General features: G+C 38.8%; 1 protein-coding gene and 1 non-coding gene across 4 annotated transcripts; both read left to right on the top strand.

Annotated features, from left to right (window-relative positions):
- Window positions 1–220: 220 nt before the first annotated feature.
- Window positions 221–23,614, top strand: MTIF2 (mitochondrial translational initiation factor 2). Of its 3 annotated transcripts, none has more exons than XM_040224852.1 (15): window positions 221–322; window positions 733–823; window positions 2,799–3,024; window positions 3,385–3,496; window positions 4,122–4,293; window positions 4,765–4,925; window positions 6,051–6,227; window positions 11,416–11,555; window positions 14,395–14,519; window positions 15,866–16,070; window positions 16,397–16,649; window positions 17,268–17,408; window positions 20,293–20,457; window positions 22,254–22,394; window positions 23,389–23,614. In XM_040224852.1, exons 3-15 carry the CDS (start codon window positions 2,806–2,808, stop codon window positions 23,559–23,561), a joined length of 2,184 nt encoding a protein of 727 aa, XP_040080786.1. In that variant the 5' UTR covers window positions 221–322; window positions 733–823; window positions 2,799–2,805; the 3' UTR covers window positions 23,562–23,614. The 3 variants fall into 3 exon arrangements, with proteins under 3 accessions (XP_040080786.1, XP_040080787.1, XP_040080788.1); XM_040224853.1 differs by having other exon boundaries at window positions 229–322; window positions 733–902; XM_040224854.1 differs by lacking the exons at window positions 221–322; window positions 733–823 and adding an exon at window positions 946–1,486.
- TRNAC-ACA lies at window positions 5,214–5,285 on the top strand. Its single transcript has one exon. It is a non-coding gene; the product is annotated as a tRNA-Cys (tRNA).
- Window positions 23,615–23,939: the final 325 nt, after the last annotated feature.

Genomic DNA, 23,939 nt, shown 5'->3' with positions numbered 1-23,939 from the left:
CTTCTCCAGGGGAATCTTCCCGACCCAGGGATCGAACCCAGGTCTCCCACATTGCAGGCAGACGCTTTAACCTCTGAGCCACCAGGGAAGGGGAAGGGATTTGTAAAAGCGATTATTCATCCACGCACAGCAACACGGGTAAGGCTTCGACAAACTTTACAGCTACTGTTCCGAAGTAGGGACTTCTGAATTCCGAGTAGAGCCGCTTCCGGCGGCAACGGAAGCCGGAGAGGGACCGTTTCAGGGACGGACTGGCTGATTGTCCTGCAGGTCCGGAAGGTGATCTCCGCCCCCTTCAGAATCCCGAAGCCCTGGGTCCTAGGTAGGAGCTAGGTGAGGGGTCGAGGGGTGGGTCCCTTAGCCGGGTCGTACTGGGTGCCATGTATTGTATTGTTTGTCTAAAGTGTCAGCGGCACAGATAAACATTGCGCATTCGGGAGCCTTTCCATGATGCACCTAATCCGTGCGTGACCCTGCTTTAGGCATGATGAAGGAGTTATCCAGCTGGAAGCAGAGGGCTGCTTCCTTTCCCTGAGCGCCCCGTCCCCCGCCTCCGGTGTATCCAAGGCTTATTGGGCTCGAGTTCCAGGTGAAGCTACCTTAGATCCGTCATTCTTGTATAGTGACTTATTTTTACCTTGCACATAAAGTCCAAGGTTTTCAACTGTTTCATTCAGATGTTTGGACCAACGCAACTACATTATTTCCAACATCTTTTTTTTTTTTTTCCAGGTTCCATAATAAGAATATCCTAGCGGCAAAGGAACACCGGAATTGGGAGTCAGAAAGCTTGGGTTCTAGTCCTGACTGTCAGTAACTAGCGGTATGACTTTGGAGAAGGCTTTTTGAGCTTTCTGGACTCCATTTTCCTTTTCTATAAAACGAGAGGCTTGGAATAAGTGGCAAGTTTTCCCTCCAATTTGGGTATTTGGTTTATTGGCCCCCCTCCCCATGTGTTTTTCGAATATCTGCCTCAATGAAATATCTGTGCTTTGGTTAATCTCCATGAAGGACCTTTCCTACCACTGCATTAACTCGTGTCCTTGTTAAATCTGGTTTTAGACTCATTAAAAAAAAAAAAAAAATTACCCCCACCCCCACCCCCGCCTGCCCAAGGAATTCCATGCTTCCTGAGCATTCTACTTCATCCTTCAGGGAAATGTACCCAAATAAGATTGTTTAAATGTGGCATTCTTGAGGTGTTTGAGAATCATTATACTGGAACATTTTAGAGACTGAACTCCAAAGGAAGTGACTCTGGCTTATTAACCTTTGAATCAACAACCTCAAATGCAGTCCCTAGAAGACGGTGCTGAGGAAATGTTTGCCGAGGAGAAAAGTAGTACTTCTTATGTTCTTTTAGTTGCTTCTTGCTTTAAACACTGAAAAACAAAGCTGTAGAAATGCAGTCTTGTGATCAGAAGAAATGACTCAAGGAGGAAAAGACTGTACTACTGAGTTCTGAGCTATACTGTTGAGTTCGATTGTGAGTTTCTCAATAAACTCTTCTTTCATCTGAAGAGTAATATTCAGGGGCTTCCTTGTTGGTTTCATGGTTAAGAATCCTACTGCCACTGCAGGAGACACAGGTTTGATCCCTGGTTCGGGATGATTCCACATGCCAAGGAGCAGCTAGGCCCATGCACTGCAACTACTGGGCCAGTGTTCTGGAGCTCCCCAGTCACAGGTGGTGCAGCTGCTGAAACCCTTGTGCCTAGAGGCTGTGCTCTGCAATGAGAAGCCACCACAGTGAGAAGCCTGTGCACCTCAACTAGAGAGTAGCCCCCACTCACTACAACTAGAGCCAGCCCATGAGCAGCAACATAGACCAGCACAGGCAAAAATAAATAAATCTTAAAAAAAAAAAAATCCAAGATTAATCAAAAAACGTTATTCAATAGGTATTTATTGGATGCCTTCTTCCCACTATGTTACATCCTTTTTTGGGAAAGAGCTATGGAAGAACAGAAAATTTTAGGGTTGAAAGACACTTCCAAGTAGAGGAAGCGTATGCAAAGGTTCAAAAATTAGATGACGACCATCAGAGATCACATGTGGGACAGAGCAACAAAAATTTGGGAGGTAGGCATGAGGGAACTATAAGATTGTAAGAGATGAAGTGAGAGATTAACAGAAGGCAGATAATGAGCCCTTATATAGCATGTTTTGAAGATGTATATTAAACTAGGGATAATCCCCTTCCAGCCCCCACAAAGAATATTTAGCAAAGAGATGAGTTCAAATTTGTGTTAAAAAAATTACTCTAGTTATGATTTGGTTAGTTGATGTTTTAAGAAAAAAGAGCCCTTATAAGTTATTGTATGTCAGTGTTTCTGCTGCTAAGTCTCTTCAGTCGTGTCCAACTCTGTGCGACCCCATAGACGGCAGCCCACCAGGCTCCCCCATCCCTAGGATTCTCTAGGCAAGAACACTGGAGTGGGTTGCCATTTCCTTCTCCAATGCATGAAAGTGAAAAGTCAAAGTGAAGTCACTCAGTCCTGTCTGACTCATAGCGACCCCATGGACTGCAGCCTACCAGGCTTCTCCGTCCATGGGATTTTCCAGGCAAGAGTAATGGAGTGGGATGCCATTGCCTTCTCCTAACATACAAAAATTGTAGGAATATTACGACATCCCATCTCTCTGACTGGATTGTGAGCTCTGTCATGGTGGGAACCCAGTTTTACTCATTGTTGAAACACTAGCACAGTGCTTTTTGTGCGGTACATATCCTATTAACGTTTCCTAACTTGATTTCAATATTGACCACAATATTCTTTTAAAACTTTTTCTCTTAGGAGAAACATGAACCGGAAGATACTGAAGTTGGAGAACTTGCTACGGTTTCACACTATTTGTAGGCAGCTGCACAGCCTGTGTCAAAGAAGAATGTTGGCACAGTGGAGGCATGTGTTTTCATCTGCTTATGCAGTGCAGACGGCTCAGCTGTACACCCGGCCCTGGCAAACAGATGCACTCATCAGGGCTGCATTATCTCAACGTAGGCTTCTGGTGACAAAGAAGGTATTTAGAGATTTTTCTGTTATTTGATCTGAGATGAAAGTTCCTAGACTGATGAGTAGAAGTCCATTTTGAGTATTTTTGTCATTTATGAAATCTTTATGCCTTGATGTTATACTCCAGGCAATAAATCTTTGTGAGGAAGGGAGGTTCTAGTTAGCTGTTTAGTAATATTGATGAATTTGATGACTTATATCAGTATATAACAGTGAATTAAGAATGCAAGATTTTAAATTTTAGTCTGAGGTTTAACTACTTAGGAGAGTTGGTAGAAATAGGAGCCATGACTGTGGTATATATTCCAGAATAAATCTCAAAAAGTTTTTTCTTCCTTCTTCTTTATGCATTCTGAATATTTAATAGGAAAAAAGATCACAGAAATCTCCATTACCTTCAACAAAATCTAAAAAGGAGGTGGAGGTGTGGCTTGGAATGACTGTTGAGGAGTTGGCCAGAGCAATGGAAAAAGACATAGGTGAGCCAGATAATTTTATAAGGAAAAACAGGGAAACGTTTTCTTATAAATATGGAGTACCTGGTATTTTATTTGCAGTGAGACTCAGGTATTTAAGTATGAAAATTAGACTGGTGGTTTAAAAAAATGTTAAGTAATTCCAATATTTTTCACTTCAGGTGACAGTTCCTAATTAGTTTCTTGGCTCTTTGCCAAATATAGTTCTCTAAGAATTTGTTTTAATAAAAGTGGGAAAGATTTTTTAAAAATTTGAATGAAACTTTCTTTCTCAGAAGTCTTGTGGGCTATTAGAATAAGTCCAAAGGATATTTTTGGACTGAGAGACTGTTTATACTCATTTACTTTCCCTTTGTTTATCTGTAATTCTCAAATTTTCTTCTTGCACTCATTTTGACAATATTTGTAGTGTAGTATAGGCAAAAAAAATATTTGTAGTAATGACTATACAGTACAATAACAATTACAATACAGTGTAGTAACAATGCAACTTAAAAAAATTGTTTATTTGGCTGCTCCAGGTCTTGGTTATGGCCTGTAGGATCTTTAGTTGCAGCATCTGGGATTTTTTTTTTTTTTAGTTGTGTTTAATTCATGATCCTAAAAGGTTTTATCTTGTTTCACCCAGACTGTGTATATGAATCTTTAATGAACACTGCTATTGACATAGATTCACTAGAAACACACTCACGTTTAGATGAAGTCTGGATCAAAGAAGTGATAAAGAAGTCAGGAATGAAGTTAAAATGGAGCAAATTAAAACAAGATAAAGTCAGAGAAAATAAAGATGCTGTCAAAAGGTAAAATTTAACTGTGTAAATTGGGGGAAGGAGACAACATTGGTTTTTTTCCACACTTTTTAATGGAAAGATTTGACTTAAAATTTCTTTTGCTATTAAAATGATCTGTGAGTATATGTAAAACTTTTCTTCAAAGTACTTAAAGCATCAAAAAGTATATTTTCACGTTATTATAAAGCTCTAAGGGTTATTTTTCTTAGTTTGCTGATTTATGTATACTGATCCTGAATTTTAAAATTTCACTCAGTTCTGCTCATTGTTATTAAGATGCCAACAGCAGGTGGGCAGTCATTGTATATATCATCATAAGTCATTGGTATGCATAGAGGAGGAAAATAGTCATATCTAATCAGAGCTGAATGTTGGGTTTTGTTGTTAAAGGTAGTGCACAGAGGTAACTGCAGATCAGTTCATAGGCTATAAAGTGTTTCTGATATTTAAGAAATGAAACTCCTTTGCTGTTAATTGTAGGCCCCAGGCAGATCCAGCTTTATTAATACCAAGGTCCCCAGTTGTTACTATAATGGGCCATGTTGATCATGGGAAAACGACGTTACTTGACAAACTGCGAAAAACTCAAGTGGCAGCAATGGAAGCTGGAGGCATCACTCAGCACATTGGTGCCTTTCTTGGTATGAACACAAATCACCTTACAATGTGCTTGGGAACCCCACAGATTATTTTCTTAAACCAGGTATTCATAGTATGAGTATACAAATTTAAAGTAAAAGAAAGGGTAAAGCTTAAAGCCATTAGATGAAATGTACAGCAGGTGGCTGGTAAAGGTTACTTTGTACATAGTATAAGACAAAAATTATACCTTTTTTATTCTAGCCCATTCTTCAGTTCAGTTCAGTTCAGTAGCTCAGTCGTGTCCGACTCTTTGCGACCAATGAGCCTAAGACTCTTCAATACTACTTTCCCTGGTGGCTCAGATGGTAAAGCGTCTGTCTACAATGCAGGAGACCCAGGTTCGATCCCTGGGTTGGGAAGATCCCCTGGAGAAGGAAATGGCAATCCAATCCGGGACTATTGCCTGGAAAATCCCATGGACAGAAGAGCCTGGTAGGCTACAGCCCATGGGATCGCAAAGAGTCAGACATGACTAATGTTACCACTCATAATTCAGTAACAGCTGTCATTTGCTGAACACCTAGCATGTGCCCAGCTCTATTCTGAGAACCTTGTATGTATCTTTTTTATCTTCACAACAGCATCATGAGGTAGGTATTAGTAGTCCTATATGCATGTAAAGAGGCTGAGACTTGTTTAGGTTAAGCTACTTGCTTCAAAGTACACAGCTAGTAAAGTGGCAAAGCCAGGATTTAAACCCAATGCTATTGGACTCAAATCCTGAGCTTCTAACTGTGTAGTAAATTGCATTTGTTGCTCAAAGCAGTTGTGCAGCTGTTGTTTGCTAATGTAGGAGTGGCTGCCTATACAACTATCAGTCTGTTTTTTCCTCTAGATTTCAATTGGTATTTTATTATAATATATACATTTATATTATATGTATACTGTTATACATTGATATTATAGTCTAAAAATAGGAAAAATTTTAGTTTGAAATGATTACATAAAAAGAAATTCTAAAGGTCTCACTGGTTATCACTTCATTGTGGACTGATGATCTGTATTGTTCTAATTAAGATTAATGGAAAAAAATAAAATTATTTTGAAGAATTATTAATTGTGTTGATAACATCACGTATGTTCTTATTTGAGTCCTTAGTGATCTTGTATTTCTGTTTCCACAGTCTCTTTGCCCTCTGGGGAAAAGATAACCTTTCTTGATACTCCAGGACATGCTGCTTTCTCAGCAATGCGAGCCAGAGGTGCTCAGGTCACTGACATTGTTATATTGGTGGTAGCTGCAGATGATGGAGTGATGAAACAAACTGTAGAATCCATTCAGCATGCCAAAGATGCTCACGGTACTGTGTGGTTGACTTCCATGTATCAGGAAGGAAGTTGCTTTTTTCTTTAAAGGATCTACTAAATAGAGTTACTGTTTTTACATGTTGCTCATTTAATCTTCCTGGGAATTCCAGGATTATTATACCTGTTTAACAGGGAAGGCTCAAAGAAAGTTGAATTGTTTTGCTAAAGACATTATCTACTAAGAAGAGTGGAGCAGGATTCAACTTGGGACTTGTGACCACAAATATGGTCCTTGCTCTACTGTTTACTTACTTGGCATGGTGTAACAATTTTAACAGTCTCAGATGACTTTTGAAAACATTCCTATCAATGAAATTTAAAACAGATATAAAAAATAAGCCTAGAATAATGAACCCCTGTGTATCCATTGACTAAATTCATTAGGAGTTCCAAAACAGTGATATTCTAATTGTTATTCCTTATTCAATTATTATCTGGAATTCTTCTCTAAAAAGAGACTTTTCCCTCATCTGCTTTAAATAAGTTTTTATTTGGTCAAAGGTATAAAACTGAAACTTTTGGAAATCACTTGGCTGTCTTCTTCCTTTTTTCTCCATTTAAAAATTGTAATAGCAAACACCACACATATATTTTGTACATTCATTCTTATTCTGAAATGACCTTACACTCACTGAGAAAATACTGCTGTCTTGAGAAAACGTACCTGACAGAGTGCGTCATGTTCCCTTAGGTTTGCCGGCAAGTTAAAAAGAAAGGCTGACAGTCATTGATCTAGTCCAGTTTTTTTGTTTTTTTTTGTTTTTGTTTTTCCATCTCATAAACAGAAAAACTAAGACCTAGAAGGTGGCAGGAACTTCTCCCAATTACAGTAAATTTGCATCATGTCTGCATTTGGAATCCAGTCTTCTCGCTTCTATGTTCCTCTCTTTAATTTTTAATATCTCAAAGTTGCTTTTGTGGAATGGGCTATGTTCTTAATGATCCTAAGGAATGTAACAAATATGAGTGAGAAATCTGTCAGGGATCCCATAACAAAGCAGTCGGTTGAGACAGGATAAATTCCTTGTATCAGGCTTCCTGTACCTGTTAAGTAACAGCTCATCGATGTAGGATGTACTTTTTCCTAAAAAAGTTGTGGATTGCATAGCTCTTTTGTGTCTGTTTTCAATTTCTGTTCCTTTGATACCTGACATTGTAGACTTGGTGAAACCTAACCAGAGAATTATCTGTATTTTGTGTGAGTTCTCTAATGAGAGGGTATGTTTGGTAATGACAAGTAGATGATAAGATTATTTGATTCATTCATTAAGTACATATTTACTGAGACTCTGTTGTGTGTCAGTCACTGAGCTAAGTGTATGAAGAAAGAGTTGCTGTAAATCCTAAAAGGAAGTTTACGATAATGACCCTTAGCCCTTGGTGAGATGTTGGGTTTTAACAGTGAGTTAAAAGCTTCTGAGAAGACGAGGCAGATGATCTAGTAGTGGTGGTTGCTGTTCAGTTGCCAAGTCGTATTTAGCCCTTTGTGAGCCCATGGACTGTAGCATGCCAGGACTCCCTGTTCCTCACCATTTCCCAGAGTTTGTCCAAGTTCATGTCCATTGAATCAGTGATGCCATCCAACCATCTCATCCTCTGTCACCCTCTTCTCCTTCCGTCTTCAGTCTTTCCCAGCATCAGGGTCTTTTCCAATGAGTTGGCTGTTGGCATTAGTTGGCCAAAGTATTGGAGCTTCAGCTTCAACATTAGTCCTTCCAGTGAGTATTCAGGGTTGATTTCCTTTAGGATTGACTGGTTTGATCTCCTTGCTGCCCAAGGGACTCTCAAGAGCCTTCTCCAGCACCACAGTTAAAAAGCATCAGTTCTTTGACACTCTGCTATCTTTATGGTCCGACTGTTACATCCATATATGACTACTGGAAAAACCATTGCCTTGACTATACAGACCTCTGTTGGCAAAGTGATATCTTTACTTTTTAATGCACTGTCTAGGTTTGTGATAGCTTTCCTGCCAAGAAGCAATCATTTTCTAATTTCATGGCTGCAGTCATCATCTGCAATGATTTTAGAGCCTAAGAAGAGGAAATCTCACTGCATCCACATTTTCCCCTTTCTATTTGCCATGAAGTGATGGGACTGGATGACATTATCTTAATTTTTTTAATGTTGAGTTTTAAACCAGCTTTTTCACTCGCTTCTTTCACCTTCATCAAGACATCTTCACTTTCTGCCATTAGGATGGTATCATTTGCATGTCTGAGGCTGTTGATACTTCTTCCAGCAATCTTGATTCCAGCTTGTAACTCATCCAGCTCGGCACTTCTCATGATGTACTCTATATACAAGTTAAATAAACAGGGTGACAATATACAGCCTTATACTCCTTTCAATTTTGAACCAGTCAGTTGTTCCAAATAAAGTTCTAACTGCTGCTCCTTGACCCACGTACAGGTTTCTCAGAAGACAGGTAAACTGTGTGTTAGTCACTCAGTCGTGTCCTATTCTTTGTGACCCCATGGACTGTAGCCCACCAGTCTCCTCTGTCCATGGAATTCTCCAGGCAAGAATACTGGAGTGGGTTGCCATTTCCTTCTCCAGAGACAGTAAGGTGGTCTGTTATTCCCATCTCCTTAAGAGTTTTCCACAGTTTTTTGTGATCCATGCTGTCAGAAGCTTTAGTGTAGTCAATGAAACAAAGGTAGATGTTTTTCTGGAATTCCTTTGCTTTCTCTATGATCCAGCAAATGTTGGTGATTTGATTTCTGGTTTCTCTACCTTTTCTAAACCCACCTTGAACATCTGGAAGTTCTTGGTTCACATACTGCTGAAGTCTAGCTTGAAGGATTTTGAGCATAACCTTACTAGTGTGGGAGATGTGTGCAATTGTCCGATGGTTTGGACATTCTTTAGTGTGGCCCTTCTTGGGAACTGGGATGAAGATTGACCTTTTCCAGTTGTGTGGCCATTGCTGGGTTTTCCAAATTTGCTAACATATTGAATGCAGCACTTTAACAGCATCATCTTTTAGGATTTGAAATGGCTCTGCTGAAATTCCATCACCTCCACTAGCTTTATTGGCAGCAGCACTTCCTAAGGCCCACTTGACTTCACACTTCAGAATGTCTGGCTCTGGGTGAGTGACCACACCATCTTGGTTATCCAGTTCATTGAGAATCTTTTGTACAGTTCTGTGTATTCTTGCTATCTCTTCTTGATCTCTTCTGCTTCTACTGGGTCTTCACCATTTCTGTCCTTTCTTATACCCGTCTTGGATGGGTTCCTTTGGTATTTTCCAGTTTTCTTGAAGAGATCTCTAGTCTTTCCCCTTCTGTCTTCCTCTTATTTCCTTGCATTGTTCACTGAAGAAGGCCTTTGTCTCTCCTTGTTATTTTTTGAAACCGTGGGTTCAGTTGGGTGTACCTTTCCCTCTCTCTCTTGCTCTTTGCTTATTTCCTCAGCTATTTGTAAGGCCTCCTCAGACAACCACTTTGCCTTCTTGCATTTCTTTTTCTTTGGAATGGTTTTGTTCACTGCCTCCTGTACAGTATTACAAACCTTTGTCCATAGTTCTTCAGGCACTGTGTTTTCTAGAGCTAATCCCTTGAATCTATTCATTACCTCCACTGTATAGTCATAGAAGATTTGATTTAGGTTGTACTTGACTGGCCTAGTGGTTCTCCCTGCTTTCTTTAGTTTAAGTCTGAATTTTGCTCTGAGGAGCTGATGATCTGAGCCACAGTCAGGTCCAGGTCTTGTTTTTGCTGACTGTTTAAAGCTTCTCTGTCTTCATCTGCTGCTGCTGCTGCTGCTAAGTCGCTTCAGTCGTGTCTGACTCTGTGTGACCCCATAGATGGCAGCCCACCAGGATGTAATCAATCTGATTCCTGTATTGACCATTTGCTGATGTCTATATGTAAAGACGTCTCTAGTGTTGTTGAAAAAGAATGTCTGCTATAACCAGTGCATTCTTTTGTCAGAATTCTGTTAGCCTTTACCCTGCTTCATTTTGTACTCCAAGGCCAAACTTGCCTGTTACTCCAGGTGTCTGTTGACATCTACTTTTGCATTCCAATTTTTATGATAAATAGGACACCTTTTTTAGGTGTTAGTTCTAGGAGGTCTTGTAGGTCTTCAGAGAACTGATCAACTTCAGCCCTTTTGGCATAGGTGGTTGGGGCATTGACTTGGATTACTGTGATGTTGAATGGTTTGCCTCGGAAATAAGACAAGATTATTCTGTCATTTTTGAGATTGCACCCAAGTACTGCATTTCAGATTCTTGTTGATTATGAGGGCTACTCCATTTCTTCTGTGGGTTTCTTGCCCACAGTAGTAGATTTAATGGTCATCTGAATTAAATTCTTCCATTCCCATCCATTTTAGTTCACTGATTCCTAAGATACTGATGTTTACTCTTACCATCTCCTGCTTGACCACCTCCAATTTACCTTGATTCATGGACCTAACGTTCCAGATTCCTATGCAATACTGTTCTTTACAGCGTCAGATTTTACCTATATCACCAGATACATCCACAACTGAGAGTCATTTCTGCTTTGGCCCTGCTGCTTCATTCTTTCTGGAGTAACTGTCCTCCGCTCTTCCCCAGTAGCCTATTGGGCACCTTCTGTTCTGTGGAGCTCACTTTCGGTGTCATATCTTTTTGCCTTTCACACTGTTCATGGGGTTCTCTAGGGAAGAATACTGCAGTGGTTTGCCATTCCCACCTCCAGTGGATCATGTTTTGTCAGAGTGCTCCACTGTGACCTGTCCATCTTGAGTGGCCCTGCATAGCTTCATTGAGTTACACGAGCCCCTTCACCACGACAAGGCAGTGACCCATGAAAGGGTGAGCTAGTGGTAGAGTTGAATTAGAGTCTTCTCTTGATCTTTTTTTCTGGAAATTATCTCTAGTATAGTTGTTGATCCTGCTGTCAGGTTTAAGGATAGGCCTTTCTCTGCCCTTAATACTGTTGTGGTTTTGTTTTTTAATCATCATTAATTGTCTAGTCTTAATTTAGAATCTTACACTTGCTGTTTTGACATCTCTTATCTGGAATCCTTCATGTGTAGAAAGCAGGGTAGGGTGGGTCTAAAGTGGGTCTTTTGTTAGATAAATACAGTCACTGAGTCAAGAGAAAGCCAGAAAATTTTGTGTTTTGATGTGAATACCTGGAGTTGAAGTGCCATCATTCACACTCTTAACTCTGTTTCTTTCAGTTCCTATCGTCCTTGCCATAAACAAATGTGACAAAGCTGAGGCAGATCCTGAGAAAGTGAAGAAAGAACTGCTAGCGTACGATGTGGTGTGTGAGGATTATGGAGGTGATGTTCAAGCAGTGCACGTCTCTGCACTCACGGTAAGTACAGGTGTGTTCAGATGAGAGTGCTGTGTGAAATGCACAGGATGCCTTGTAGCTCAAAAACATTTTGACCCATAGAATTTCTGTCGTCATTTAAAAATTCAGTACTCAGCAAAGCTGGTATCTTTATCCTGGTTTGGCAGATTAGAAATTAGTCTCAGAAAGGTCAGTCACCAGTCCACAAGAATCAGGTTTAAATTGTGCTTTACTTGCTATGAGATACTTAGAATGAGGATAGTAAGTGGTAAATATTGTAGGGTTAGATAGGATGAAGTGAAGTGAAGTGAAGCCACTCAGTCGTGTCTGACTCTTTGCGACCCCATGGACTGTAGCCTATCAGGCTCCTCCGTCCATGGGATTTTCCAGGCAAGAGTGCTGGAGTGGATTGCATTTCCTTCTCCAATAGATAGGATAATTCACTTAAAAACAGGCACTATTTATTACTAGGTTATAGACTAGGTCTTAGGGCACTTTAGAGAGATTTAAACAAATACAACTTTTTACTAATACAGTGTTGTAACGTTTAGATTCATTCTGTTATTGATTGACCCAATGCTTCTATGAGTTAAATTACTATAAGTTTTATAGTGTTATTTGTGATGAATTCTATTTTCTGTTCATTACCAATTATTCTTTTTAAAATAATTTTTGTTATCTGTTCATTTTATTTTTGCTGTGCTGGGTCTTCCTTGCTGCTCAGGCTTTTCTAGTTTTGGCAAGCAGGGGTTACTTTCTAGTTGCGATGTGAAGGCTTCTCACTGCAGTGACTTTTCTTGTCGCTGTTCCCGGGCTCTGGAGCACAGGTTCAGTAGTTAGGGCGCATGCTCCTTGGCATGTGAGATCTTCCTGATCAGGGATGGAACCCCTGTCTCCTGCATTGGCAGGCAGATACTTTACCACTGAGCCACCAGGGAAGCCCATTAAATTACTAGTTATTCTTTTCTGGATAAAAAAACACCAAAGAAACTCAGTACCTGTTTTGTGACAGCACTTTCCAATTTTCTTGTCCTCTACAGGTAGCTACTAAGTAACAACTTTCTTTTTTGTTCAGTCTGACCATATTCCATGGTTTACTCATAATATGGACTTTTTTCCTTCTGATCATTCACTGAAGAAATTTTACTTTATTTGGCCACCTTCCTCTAGTTAAGTCTCATTTTATCTTTACTTTTTCTAAATTTGTTCCTCTAAGATGATTAGAAGTTATGCCTCCATTAATAATAAAACTCTGCCTCTTTTTTTTCTGAAACTCATAGAATGCCACCCTACTTTTTTATCTTTCTACTGTACCTTGACTTTTACTCCACTCTGAAAACCGGATGGCAAGAAGAGAACATTTGAAGACATGACTGCTTTTTCTGCCTAGATAGCATCAGATGAGTGCATAGATAGATGTGAGTCTGCTTACATAAATTTGAAGGCATGGCAGATATGATTCCTGGGGAGTGGAGGTAAGAGAGTAGCAGGGAAGTAAGATGAGGCCTTCTTTTTCAAGAAGGAATAGGGGACTTTACATGCAAAGAAACAACCCCAACTCTGCTTTTCAGAGCAGCATTTTTTAAATTGAAATAAATACTAGGGATTAAGTAGATGGGTAAACGAGACCAGTCCTGGGTGTTCATTGGAAGGACTGATGCTGAGGCTAAAACTCCAATACTTTGGCCACCTCATGCGAAGAATTGACTCATTGGAAAAGACCCTGATGCTCGGAGGGATTGGGGGCAGGAGAAGAAGGGGACGACAGAGGCTGAGATGGGTGGATGGCATCACCGACTTGATGCACATGAGTTTGGGTGAACTCTGGGAGTTGGTGATGGACAGGGAGGCCTGGCGTGCTGCGATTCATGAGGTCACAAAGAGTCGGACATGACTGAGCGACTGAACTAACTAAGCAGAGTGTTTAGCTAGTTTTGTTAAGGTTGTCTCTATTGTTTCATACTTTGTAACAACTGTGAGCAGTCTCTTAGCTGACATGGACAATGGAAAACTCTTGCTCATCAATTCCATTTGCATCACTAGTTAATCAGCTACATGATCTTGGAGCCTTAGAAAGCACAATAAACAGAGATCATTAAAGGCGAAAGAGTCATCTAATCTAGCTCCTTCAGTTTACAATTGAGGAAAGGCAATTCAGAGTGTGGAGAAGGAAATGTACACCCACTCCAGTGTTCTTGCCTGGAGAATCCCATGGACAGAGGAGCTGGGTGTGCTGCAGTCCATGGGGTCACAAAGAATTGGACACGACTGCATGACTGAATAATAACAACCAGTGCAGAGAGGTGAAGTGATTTTCAAGGTTTCACAGCTGAGTAGTTAGAGTGAGCTTATAGCCTGGGTCTAGTCAGTGCTTTGTCTCCTCATTTATTTAATAAGAATAAATAGTATTTCACTGAATTCTTGAGTGATCAAAATGAAATCAGTGAAAGCTTATTTAATTGGCTAGAACTTCAAATGTAAAGTAGCATTATAAAGAAACTGAGAGGAAGAAAACTCATCTGTAGAAACAGATTAAGGAATGAGGGTGAAAGAAGCATATGTTTATAAAAAGATATTGACAAGCACTAGTACCTATTCTTTGAAAAATAATACAGGCACCGTTCCTTGCAAGATCTGTCCCAGGGTCAGATTTTTCTTGCATCTCTCTTTTCTTCCTTCCTTTCCTCCCTCCCTCCCTTCCGTCCTTCTTTCCTTCCTTCTTATAGGTTAATTCCTGTTTTTTATGCTTAAAGAGAAAAGTATCAGTCAGGGATTGTTTGACTTTCTGATCCTGGTATTTACATTTACAGATAATATTTGTTAATGTATGTTAACAACTCTTTTTTTGTTTGTTTCTAAGGGCGAAAACATGATGGCTTTGGCAGAGGCAACTATTGCTCTTGCAGAAATGTTGGAATTGAAAGCAGACCCTACTGGTGCAGTTGAAGGAACAGTAATAGAATCTTTCACAGACAAAGGAAGAGGGTAGGTCTGTTAAAATGCATACTTTCTAATAATTTTATTTCATTGTTTTTGTGACCTGATTATATAAGCATATCTTATTATATGTATTACATATTATTGTTAACACATGAACAGTATTTTCAAAGCATTTGTTTTTAAAAGCTTTTTATTGCACTGGCACTCAGAACCCAACATGCAGTTATCAAGAGACCATAGCAACTATGTGTATACATTTAGTAGTCCTATTTAGGTGATTTAGTAGTTCAATCTGATTTTTGTTTTTTCCCCCACTGACTTAGCTGAATTGGTAAAATCTTATAGGCTAACATAAATTAGAATGAAATAGCAATTGTTGCATTTTTGGGTTTCTAAATCCTTTATGTCCTTATCCATTAATACATAGTAAGATTGTTGGAATAGTGTTCTCATCTTTAATTTCCCTCCTTATTAGCAGAAGAGGTCTTTTCACTACTTATTAGTTATAGAAAGAGGATTAGGATTTTGTCAAAATACTCAGCTATCTGCACCCTTCACCACCATAACCTTACAAGAAATATTTTTTGTGTGTTTTCTTCTTTTTTTAAATTGTGGTAAAAGGTACATAATATTAAATCACCATCTTAACCGTTTTTAAACATACAGTTCAGTAGTCTTAAGTATATTCATATTGTTTTGCAACAGATCTCTAGAACTTTTTCATCTTGCAAAACAAACTATTCCCATATAGTGTTAGTTTCCCCTTTTCCTCCCCCGACCTTTTGGCAGTGTTTCTGTGATTTTCAGTGCTTTAGATATTTTGTATGAGTGGAATCATATAATATTTTCCTTTTTGACTAACATATTTCACTTAGCATAATGTTCGTTTAGGAGGTTCATCCATATTCTAGCACGTGACAGGATTTTTTTCTTTTTTAAGGTTATATAATACTGCATTATATGTATATACTGCATGTTCTTTATTGATTCTTCCATTAATGGACACTTAGGTTACAATTATGAAAAATGTTTTTATAGTGTGAAAATTGAATAGATTGAAGGCAGGAGGAAGAGGGAACAATATAGGATGACATGGTTGGGTGGCATCACTGACTCAGTGGACATGAGTTTGAGGAAACTCTGGGAGATGGTGAAGGAAGGGGAAGCCTGGCGTGCTGCAATCCATGGGATCACAAAGAGTTGGACACGAATAAGCAACTGAACAGCAAATAGTATGAAAAATTATTTGAGAAGTTAAGAAGTGGTGGAATTAACCCTGTTTGTTCATATTAATAAATATTTTGTAATCTCTTAAAGGTATCTTTACTTGAGAAAGTGCTATTGCATCCTGATTATGGCATTAAGAATATATACTTTTGTTTTCATATTAGTCCTGTTACTACAGCTATAATTCAAAGAGGAACTTTGAGAAAAGGCTCCATTCTGGTTGCTGGAAAGAGCTGGGCAAAAGTACGCTTAATGTTTGATGAAAATGGCAGAGCAGTCAGTGAAGCGTGTCCTAGCATGCCAGTGGGAATCGTAGGCTGGAGAGACCTCCCTTCTGCAGGAGATGAAATTCTTGAAGTCGAATCTGAGGTATATCAAGCTTAATTCCTATAATGTAGAATATGATATAGTGATTTGAAATGTCAGTCTACAATATTACAATACAAAATAAGTAATGTTAATCCAGTACTATAACATGTGTGAGTGACCAGTGATGTCATTTTAGAGTTTGGCTATAGAATTTTTAGCAATTTAAGATTGGATTTTTAAATAATTTCAAATTTACACAAAGCCTCCATATTAAAGTTTTAATTAGTGGTTTCATATATGAGTTAAGCTAATTTTATAGTGGAGGAAAAAACCAGCAGTTATTGGTTTCTGTTCAGTTAAGTAATTCCCTTTCTCCCCCTATAAAGCCAAGGGCACGTGAAGTTGTTGACTGGAGAAAGTATGAGCAAGAACAGGAGAAAAATAAAGAGGATTTAAAATTAATAGAAGAAAAGCGAAAGGAACACCAAGAAGCACATCGGAAAGACCGCGAGAAGTATGGCACTTTGCACTGGAAGGAGAGATCATATATAAAGTACAAAGAAAAAAGAGAGCAGCAACCCTTAAAGCTGAAAGAAAAACTAGAAAGAGATTCAAATGTACTTCCTATAATTGTTAAAGGTGACTTTTAAAAGATTTTACTTTACAACTCATTTTTTTTGCCATTTTTTCATATTTTGTCATTCTCTCATTAATTTGGGCCATAAGCTGAAATGATTTCAGTATTTTGGAAGGGAATTTTTAAAAGCTGAGATATAATTGACATGTAACACTTTCATAATGATTCAATATTTGTATATATGGTGAAATGACCACCATAGTAAATCTAGTTAGCATCTCTCACTAATACATAGTTATAAAATTTTTCTTGAACACTTTTAAGATTTGCTCTATTTGCAGCTTTCCAGTAAGCAATGCAGTATTATTAACTATAGTCACTATGCTGTATATTACATCCCCATTACATATTTATTTTATAGCTGGAATTTTGTACCTTTTGCCCACCTCCACTGGGGGAGATTTCCTTAAACAGTTTTTTTGTGACTTTTGCTGTAAATGTATATCTGGTTCATTATACTTTGTTCAGCTAAGAAGATATTTATCATGCTAAACCTAAATAAGAATATATTCCATGATAAACGCCATTCTTGTTACTGCTTTAAATAGATTATTATAATTTTTGAGTCTGTTAATTCCTAACTCCTAACATCAATACTTTTAAACTTTTGCTGCATTTAGGTGATGTTGATGGTTCTGTTGAAGCCATTTTGAACATTATGGATACCTATGGTGCTTCACATGAGTGTGAACTAGAATTGGTACATTTTGGTGTGGGTGATATTAGTGAAAATGATGTCAAACTTGCTGAAACATTTCATGGTAAGTTTTCCATTTCCTGTTTAACAGTGTTCCCTGGAACACACTCTGAACCTTTCACTTTTGTCTTTTGTTGCTGGGCTGCTGACACCTGACGTTTACTCCCCATTCGCATTCCTCTTCCTGTTGGCAGTCCAGTCCCAGCTAGAGATTGCGATGTGCAGTATTGCGGGCACAGCCCCACTTGTCATTGTTGTGCTGAAATCTTGGGGAACTATTTCAAGCCCCAGTAGTGTTTCTTAATGTTTTTTTCCCAGTGTACCATTACTGCCACCTCATCTCGCCCAGTTCCCGAACCAAACCCAAGCTTGGTTCTCTCTTTCACTTAGACTTTTGAATGCTCCTGAAATCTGCAGACAGCCTATTCAGTGTTTTCTTTTAGAGACTGCCTATTTTTGTTCACTTGTAATTTTATATATTATATTTTTCTTAGATCAAAAGCTCCTTTTAGCTTTAAATACCTCAAAGGCAAGGGGACTATTTATAAGTCAAACTTACATTATACAGAATGGGGAATCATGATTGCATGACTGTGACTTTGACTAGGTTTAACATCTAGGCAAAGCTCCAATTTTATTGAATTAGTGAATCATTTAGGAAGGAGGTACTTCATGACCTAACTTGATTAGAATTAGTTGTTACCTCTACTACTGAAATGGTGTCTTCCATAATGCTGGCTATTTCAGAGTACTTTATGGGCACTGACTATACTATTAATGTAGATAGTGTTGAGTGTTGAATGATTTCTTAATGACAAGATTTTCAAGGTGGTTATGTTTTTCTCCTGACTACCACACAATTGCACTCATCTCACATGCTAGTAAAGTAATGCTCAAAATTCTCCAAGCCAGGCTTCAGCAATACGGGAACTGTGAACTTCCTGATGTTCAAACTGGTTTTAGAAAAGGCAGAGGAACCAGAGATCAAATTGCCAACATCTGCTGAATCATGGAAAAAGCAAGAGAGTTCCAGAAAAACATCTATTTCTGCTTTATTGACTATGCCAGAGCCTTTGACTGTATGGATCACAATAAACTGTGGAAAATTCTGAAAGAGATGGGAATACCAGACCACCTGAATGGCCTCTTGAGAAACCTATATGCAGGTCAGGAAGCAACAGTTAGAACTGGACATGGAACAACAGACTGGTTCCAAATAGGAAAAGGAGTATATCAAGGCTGTATATTGTCACCCTGCTTATTTAACTTCTATGCAGAGTACATCATGAGAAACATTGGGCTAGGAGAAGCACAAGCTGGAATCAAGATTGCTGGGAGAAATATCAATCACCTCAGATATGCAGATGACACCACCCTTATGGCAGAAAGTGGAAAAGAGGAACTAAAAAGCCTCTTGATGAAAGTGAAAGAGGAGAGTGAAAAAGTTGGCTTAAAGCTCAACATTCAGAAAATGAAGATCATGGCATCCAGTCCCATCACTTCATGGGAAATAGATGGGAAAACAGTGGAAACAGTGTCAGACTTTATTTTTTTGGGCTCCAAAATCACTGCAGATGGTGACTGCAGCCATGAAATTAAAAGACGCTTACTCCTTGGAAGGAAAGTTATGACCAACCTAGATAGTATATTGAAAAGCAGAGACATTACTTTGCCAACTAAGGTCCGTCTAGTCAAGGCTATGGTTTTTCCAGTAGTCATATATGGATGTGAGAGTTGGACTGTGAAGAGGGCAGAGCACCGAAGAATTGATGCTTTTGAACTGTGATGTTGGAGAAGACTCTTGAGAGTCCCTTGGACTGCAAGGAGATCCAACCAGTCCATCCTAAAGGAGACCAGTCCTGGGTGTTCTTTGGAAGGACTGATGCTAAAGCTGAAACTCCAGTACTTTGGCCACCTCATGCGAAGAGTTGACTCATTGGAAAAGAATCTGATGCTGGGAGGGATTGGGGGCAGGAGGAGAAGGGGACGACTGAGGATGAGATGGCTGGATGGCATCACCGACTCGATGGATGTGAGTTTGAGTGAGCTCCAGGAGTTGGTGATGGACAGGGAGGCCTGGTGTGCTGCGATTCATGGGGTCACAAAGAGTCAGACACGACTGAGCAAATGAACTGAACTGAACTGAACTGAAGCCATTTGCTTTAATTTTTTCACTTGTTTAAGGAAAGTGTTTTGCTTTTGCTTCCCCATTTGTTCTTTGGTAAAATGGTCAGCTCCATGGTACTTCTTTCATTTCTTAAATAACTCTTGAACTTTTCTAATTAAGTAACTACAGTTGACACTTGAACAACATGGTTTTGAACTGTGGGTCCACTTAAACATGGATTTTTTTCAGTAGTAAATATTATAGTACTACAAGATCTGACGTTGGCTGACTCCTTGGATGTGGAGGAACCACATTTAATGGAGGGCCAACTATAAGTTACTCTTGGATTTTCAACTGTCTGGAGGATCAGCATCCCTAACACCTATGTTGTTCAAGGGTCATGTGTTTTTGAACATCTTTTGGTCAGCTGAATACTTCAGAGCAAACCACAAAAGTTGTAGCCTATAAGATTGTAATTAATAAGTTATTAAAATAATGTAATAATATTTCAGCTATAATCATTTTTTTTTCTTATTTCCCTGGTGTAAAAATTAACATTTAGCATATCACCCTGCACATTTTGGGCACTTTAAATGTTTCCTAAACGAACAGTAAACATCATAAAGGACACTTAAAAATCAAGGAAATTTTCCTTGTTTAGTAAGACACAACAGAATTTATATTTTTATTAATTTGAAAACTAGCTTTCATGAGAAAATATTATAGAATTTATCTCTCCTACTTGCTTTTAACTTACATAGAAGCAAAAAATTTAGATTTGAGTTTTTGCTTGAAAGACTGTTTAATGCAATATTTATGCTACTTTATTTATGCTTTCCAGGTGTTATATACGGCTTCAATGTGAATGCAGGCAATGTTATCCAGCAGTTGGCTGCAAAAAAAGGAGTAAAAATTAAACTTCATAAAGTCATTTACCGTCTTATTGAAGATTTGCAAGAAGAACTGAGCAGCAGATTGCCCTGCATTGTGGAAGAGCACCCAATAGGTGAGTGTTTACTGAATGGTACTTCTAAACATTCATACCTTACCTGCTGTGAGTAACACTTAAAAGCAAAGTTTAAGGGGAAATGTATTTCACTGTTTAAATATGTTCACTGTTCCAACACATATCCTGTGTTCTAGAAAAAATGACTACTGTAGATATGGGTTCAGCATAATTTCATCTGAATTATAAACACCTGCCTCTGTAAGGTGTTATGCTTTGGCTGTGAGGATATAAAGGCAATAAGGCAGTAAGAATGTGCCCTCTAGTTAAGACATAAACTACTCATAATCCAGAGTAGACTGGATGGAGGCATAAAGGTTAATAGTGTTGTGGAAGGAGCCATTGATTGTGTCCTGCAACTGGCAGAGAAATCCACCATGAGAAGAAAACTTACATTAAATATTTAACATTTAAAATTATTTTTTCTAACATATCCTTTGGCCAGATTAAAGGCTAAATTTATTTAAGATGGACTGAATCATTTTATGTTTTTTCCTCCCCACATCCAGATTTTCTTGGTTAACTTTTGATGATAGTTTTTAAGTTTCCTGAAAAATTACTGGAAAACTATAAGGAACTTGCTTCCAGTTCAGTTGTTTTACATTTTGCCCCTTTTGCTTTAGTCCACCCCCTTCCTCCATACACACTCACTGTTTTGTTTTGTTTTTTTCCTGGGCCATTTAATTGTAAATTTGAGGTATTGTATTCATTTGCCCCTAAATACTGGATTGACCAAAAAGTTCGTATGTAAAACCCAAACATTTTGGCCTACCCGGTGTTTATTTTCTAAACACAAGGATGTTCTTTTATAAAACCACAGAACAAATATAAACTTAGGAAATGGAACATTAATACTGTTAAGTCAACAGTCCATGTTGTTTCTATAATGTACTTTATAGGTATATATTTTTCCCTTGGTCCAGGATGACAGATTTTCTTTTTTTTAAAAATATTTGGCTGCCCCAGCTCTTAGTTGCAGCATGTGGGATCCAGCTCCCTGACCAGGGATTATACCTGGTGGCCCCTGGACCACCAGGGAAGTTCCCTGTTCTTGTCTTTTTTGACCTTGACATTTTTGAAGTGTTATAGACCAGTGACTTTGTTGAATGTACTTTAATTTGGATTTGTCTGTTTCCTCATGATGAGACTCAGTATTTGCATTTTTGGTCCACAATGCAGATTTATTTTAGGCTCTTCTGACCTGCTAACCATGATCACAGACATTTGTTATGTTCTTGTGCTAAGAGCAATTTGGAAAAGTCATGAGGATTTCTAGGAGGAAGTGAACAATAGCACTAACCCTAGAAGACTAGTACATTCTAGTGTGTGATACCATGTCATATTGGAATGTTTCAAATTTCAATCAGTAAAAAAATTGAGTCAGAGATTTAGTACTCTTAAGTGTGTATAATCTACCAGTGGTGAGCTTAGTAAGATGATCCAGTTGAGAAACTGTATTAAAGGATGACTGAGAACTAGCTTTTCACGAAGTGGAGATAAATTACACTCATTTTACAGTCAACTGTTAGCATTTTCTACTGCATTTTATTCAGCCAAAACAGTAACCGTGTTTCTTTTGTTCATTCTTTTGGTAAGTGCATTTCCAGGGATTTTTATGCTTTTATTTCTAATATTGGCCAGGAAAAGAGTGGTGGAGTCAGAGGAAATCAGTACTTCTTTACCAGAGTTTGTATATTTTCCTCAAGCCTTTAATTCTTGCTGTGCAGAATGTCAGAAATTATGTATTTGTCAGAATTTCTGTTTTCAGTATACTTAATGTTCTCTTCTTCCTAAAGGTGAGGCTTCTATACTAGCTACCTTCTCTATAACAGAAGGAAAGAAAAAAGTTCCTGTGGCTGGCTGCAGAGTCCAAAAGGGACAGATAGAAAAGCAAAAAAAATTTAAGTTAATCCGCAATGGACATGTTATTTGGAAGGGTAAGCAACATAAAACTGTTTCTATCATATCCAGTCACTAAAAACCTGATTGTGGGTTACTGTCTGAGGTCTTTCACTGACCTAGTCTTAGGGTAGAGTCTCAGGTCACCTCTTACTAACTCCTATGTGGCCACCAGTCCCAGTGATTCCCACAGGATTGTTAGTTCCCCAGTCTTGATTTTCTAAGGTTCTAAAAACTGACCCCAAACCACCTTTCCAGCCATGTGTGCCGAGTTGCTTCAGCTGTGTCCGGCTCTTTGTGGCCCTGCAGACTAAGGCCCACCAGACTGTCCAGTTTTTCAGCAAGAATACTGGAGTGGGTTGCCATGTCCTTCTCCAGGGGATCTTCCAGACCCAGGGACTGAACCCATCTTATATTCTGCACCAGGCAGGCAGGTTCTTTACCACTAGGGCCACCTGGGAAGCCCTTTCCAGCCATATGTACTTATTTCCATCCTCTACCCACCTTTGCCTGCAGAGGAGGCGATGGCATCCCACTCCAGTACTCTTGCCTGGAACATCCCATGGGCTGCAGTCCATGGGGTCGCTAAGAGTTGGACACGACTGAGCGACTTCGCATTCCCTTTCATGCCTTGGAGAAGGAAATGGCAACCCACTCCAGTGTTCTTGCCCAGAGAATCCCAGGGATGGGGGAGTCTGGTGGGCTGCCTTCTTTGGGGTCACAGAGTTGTACACGACCAAAGTGACTTAGCAGCAGCAGCAACCACCTTTGCCTGCAGTGTCATCCTGGTTTAGCGCATCCAAGTCCTGAGAACCACCCCATCCCTTGCAGTGTTACCTTTAAAAAGGAAGATTACTACAGCCATGTAACTTTTCTTCCCTTTCCTTGGTATTTAGCCCCATCATATAACATGGAAGAAGTGTAAAACCTGTAACAATTTCAATATAATTTTCCTTGTAAGCAGACAACAGTACTTGCTGGATACTTATTTGTTGACTGTATGAACCATGCACTTTCTTTTTTCCCCTAAAGGCTCGTTACTTTCACTGAAACACCATAAAGATGACACTTTAGTTGTCAAAACTGGAATGGACTGTGGTCTTAGTTTGGATGAAGAAACGATAGAATTTAAAGTGGGAGATGCTATTGTTTGTTACGAAGAAAAAGAAGTTCCAGCCAAGACTTCTTGGGATCCAGGATTTTAAAATTATTTAAAAATGTATAAATGATTAAATGTTTTTGTCTTATTATAGAGCAACTAGTTTTGTTTTACTGAAGGTATAGTTCATCACTCACTACTGGTCAAAAAGCTCTACCAAGCTTTAACTGATGTTTAACTGTTAAAATACTACAGTCCTAGGAAATCTTATTTGAGGATGCCTACAACTGGAAATCCTGGTATGGGAAAATATGGCTAAAGGAAACTATTATTGGTATATCACTGAATCTTAAAGTTCAGCGATTCTGAACTGTGCTCTAGAGGCAAAATGAGATACCAATAATACAAATTTTTAGCATCAACACTACCAGTAAGTAAACATTAGAATTTACACACTTAGCATTGAATAATAGCATATACCCTT

This window comes from Oryx dammah, unplaced genomic scaffold (assembly GCF_014754425.2).
Source record: "Oryx dammah isolate SB20612 unplaced genomic scaffold, SCBI_Odam_1.1 HiC_scaffold_25, whole genome shotgun sequence".
Taxonomy (NCBI): Eukaryota; Metazoa; Chordata; class Mammalia; order Artiodactyla; family Bovidae; genus Oryx; species Oryx dammah.
The sequence above is the reverse complement of the archived record's forward strand: the minus strand, read 5'-3'. Positions and strand labels throughout refer to the sequence as shown.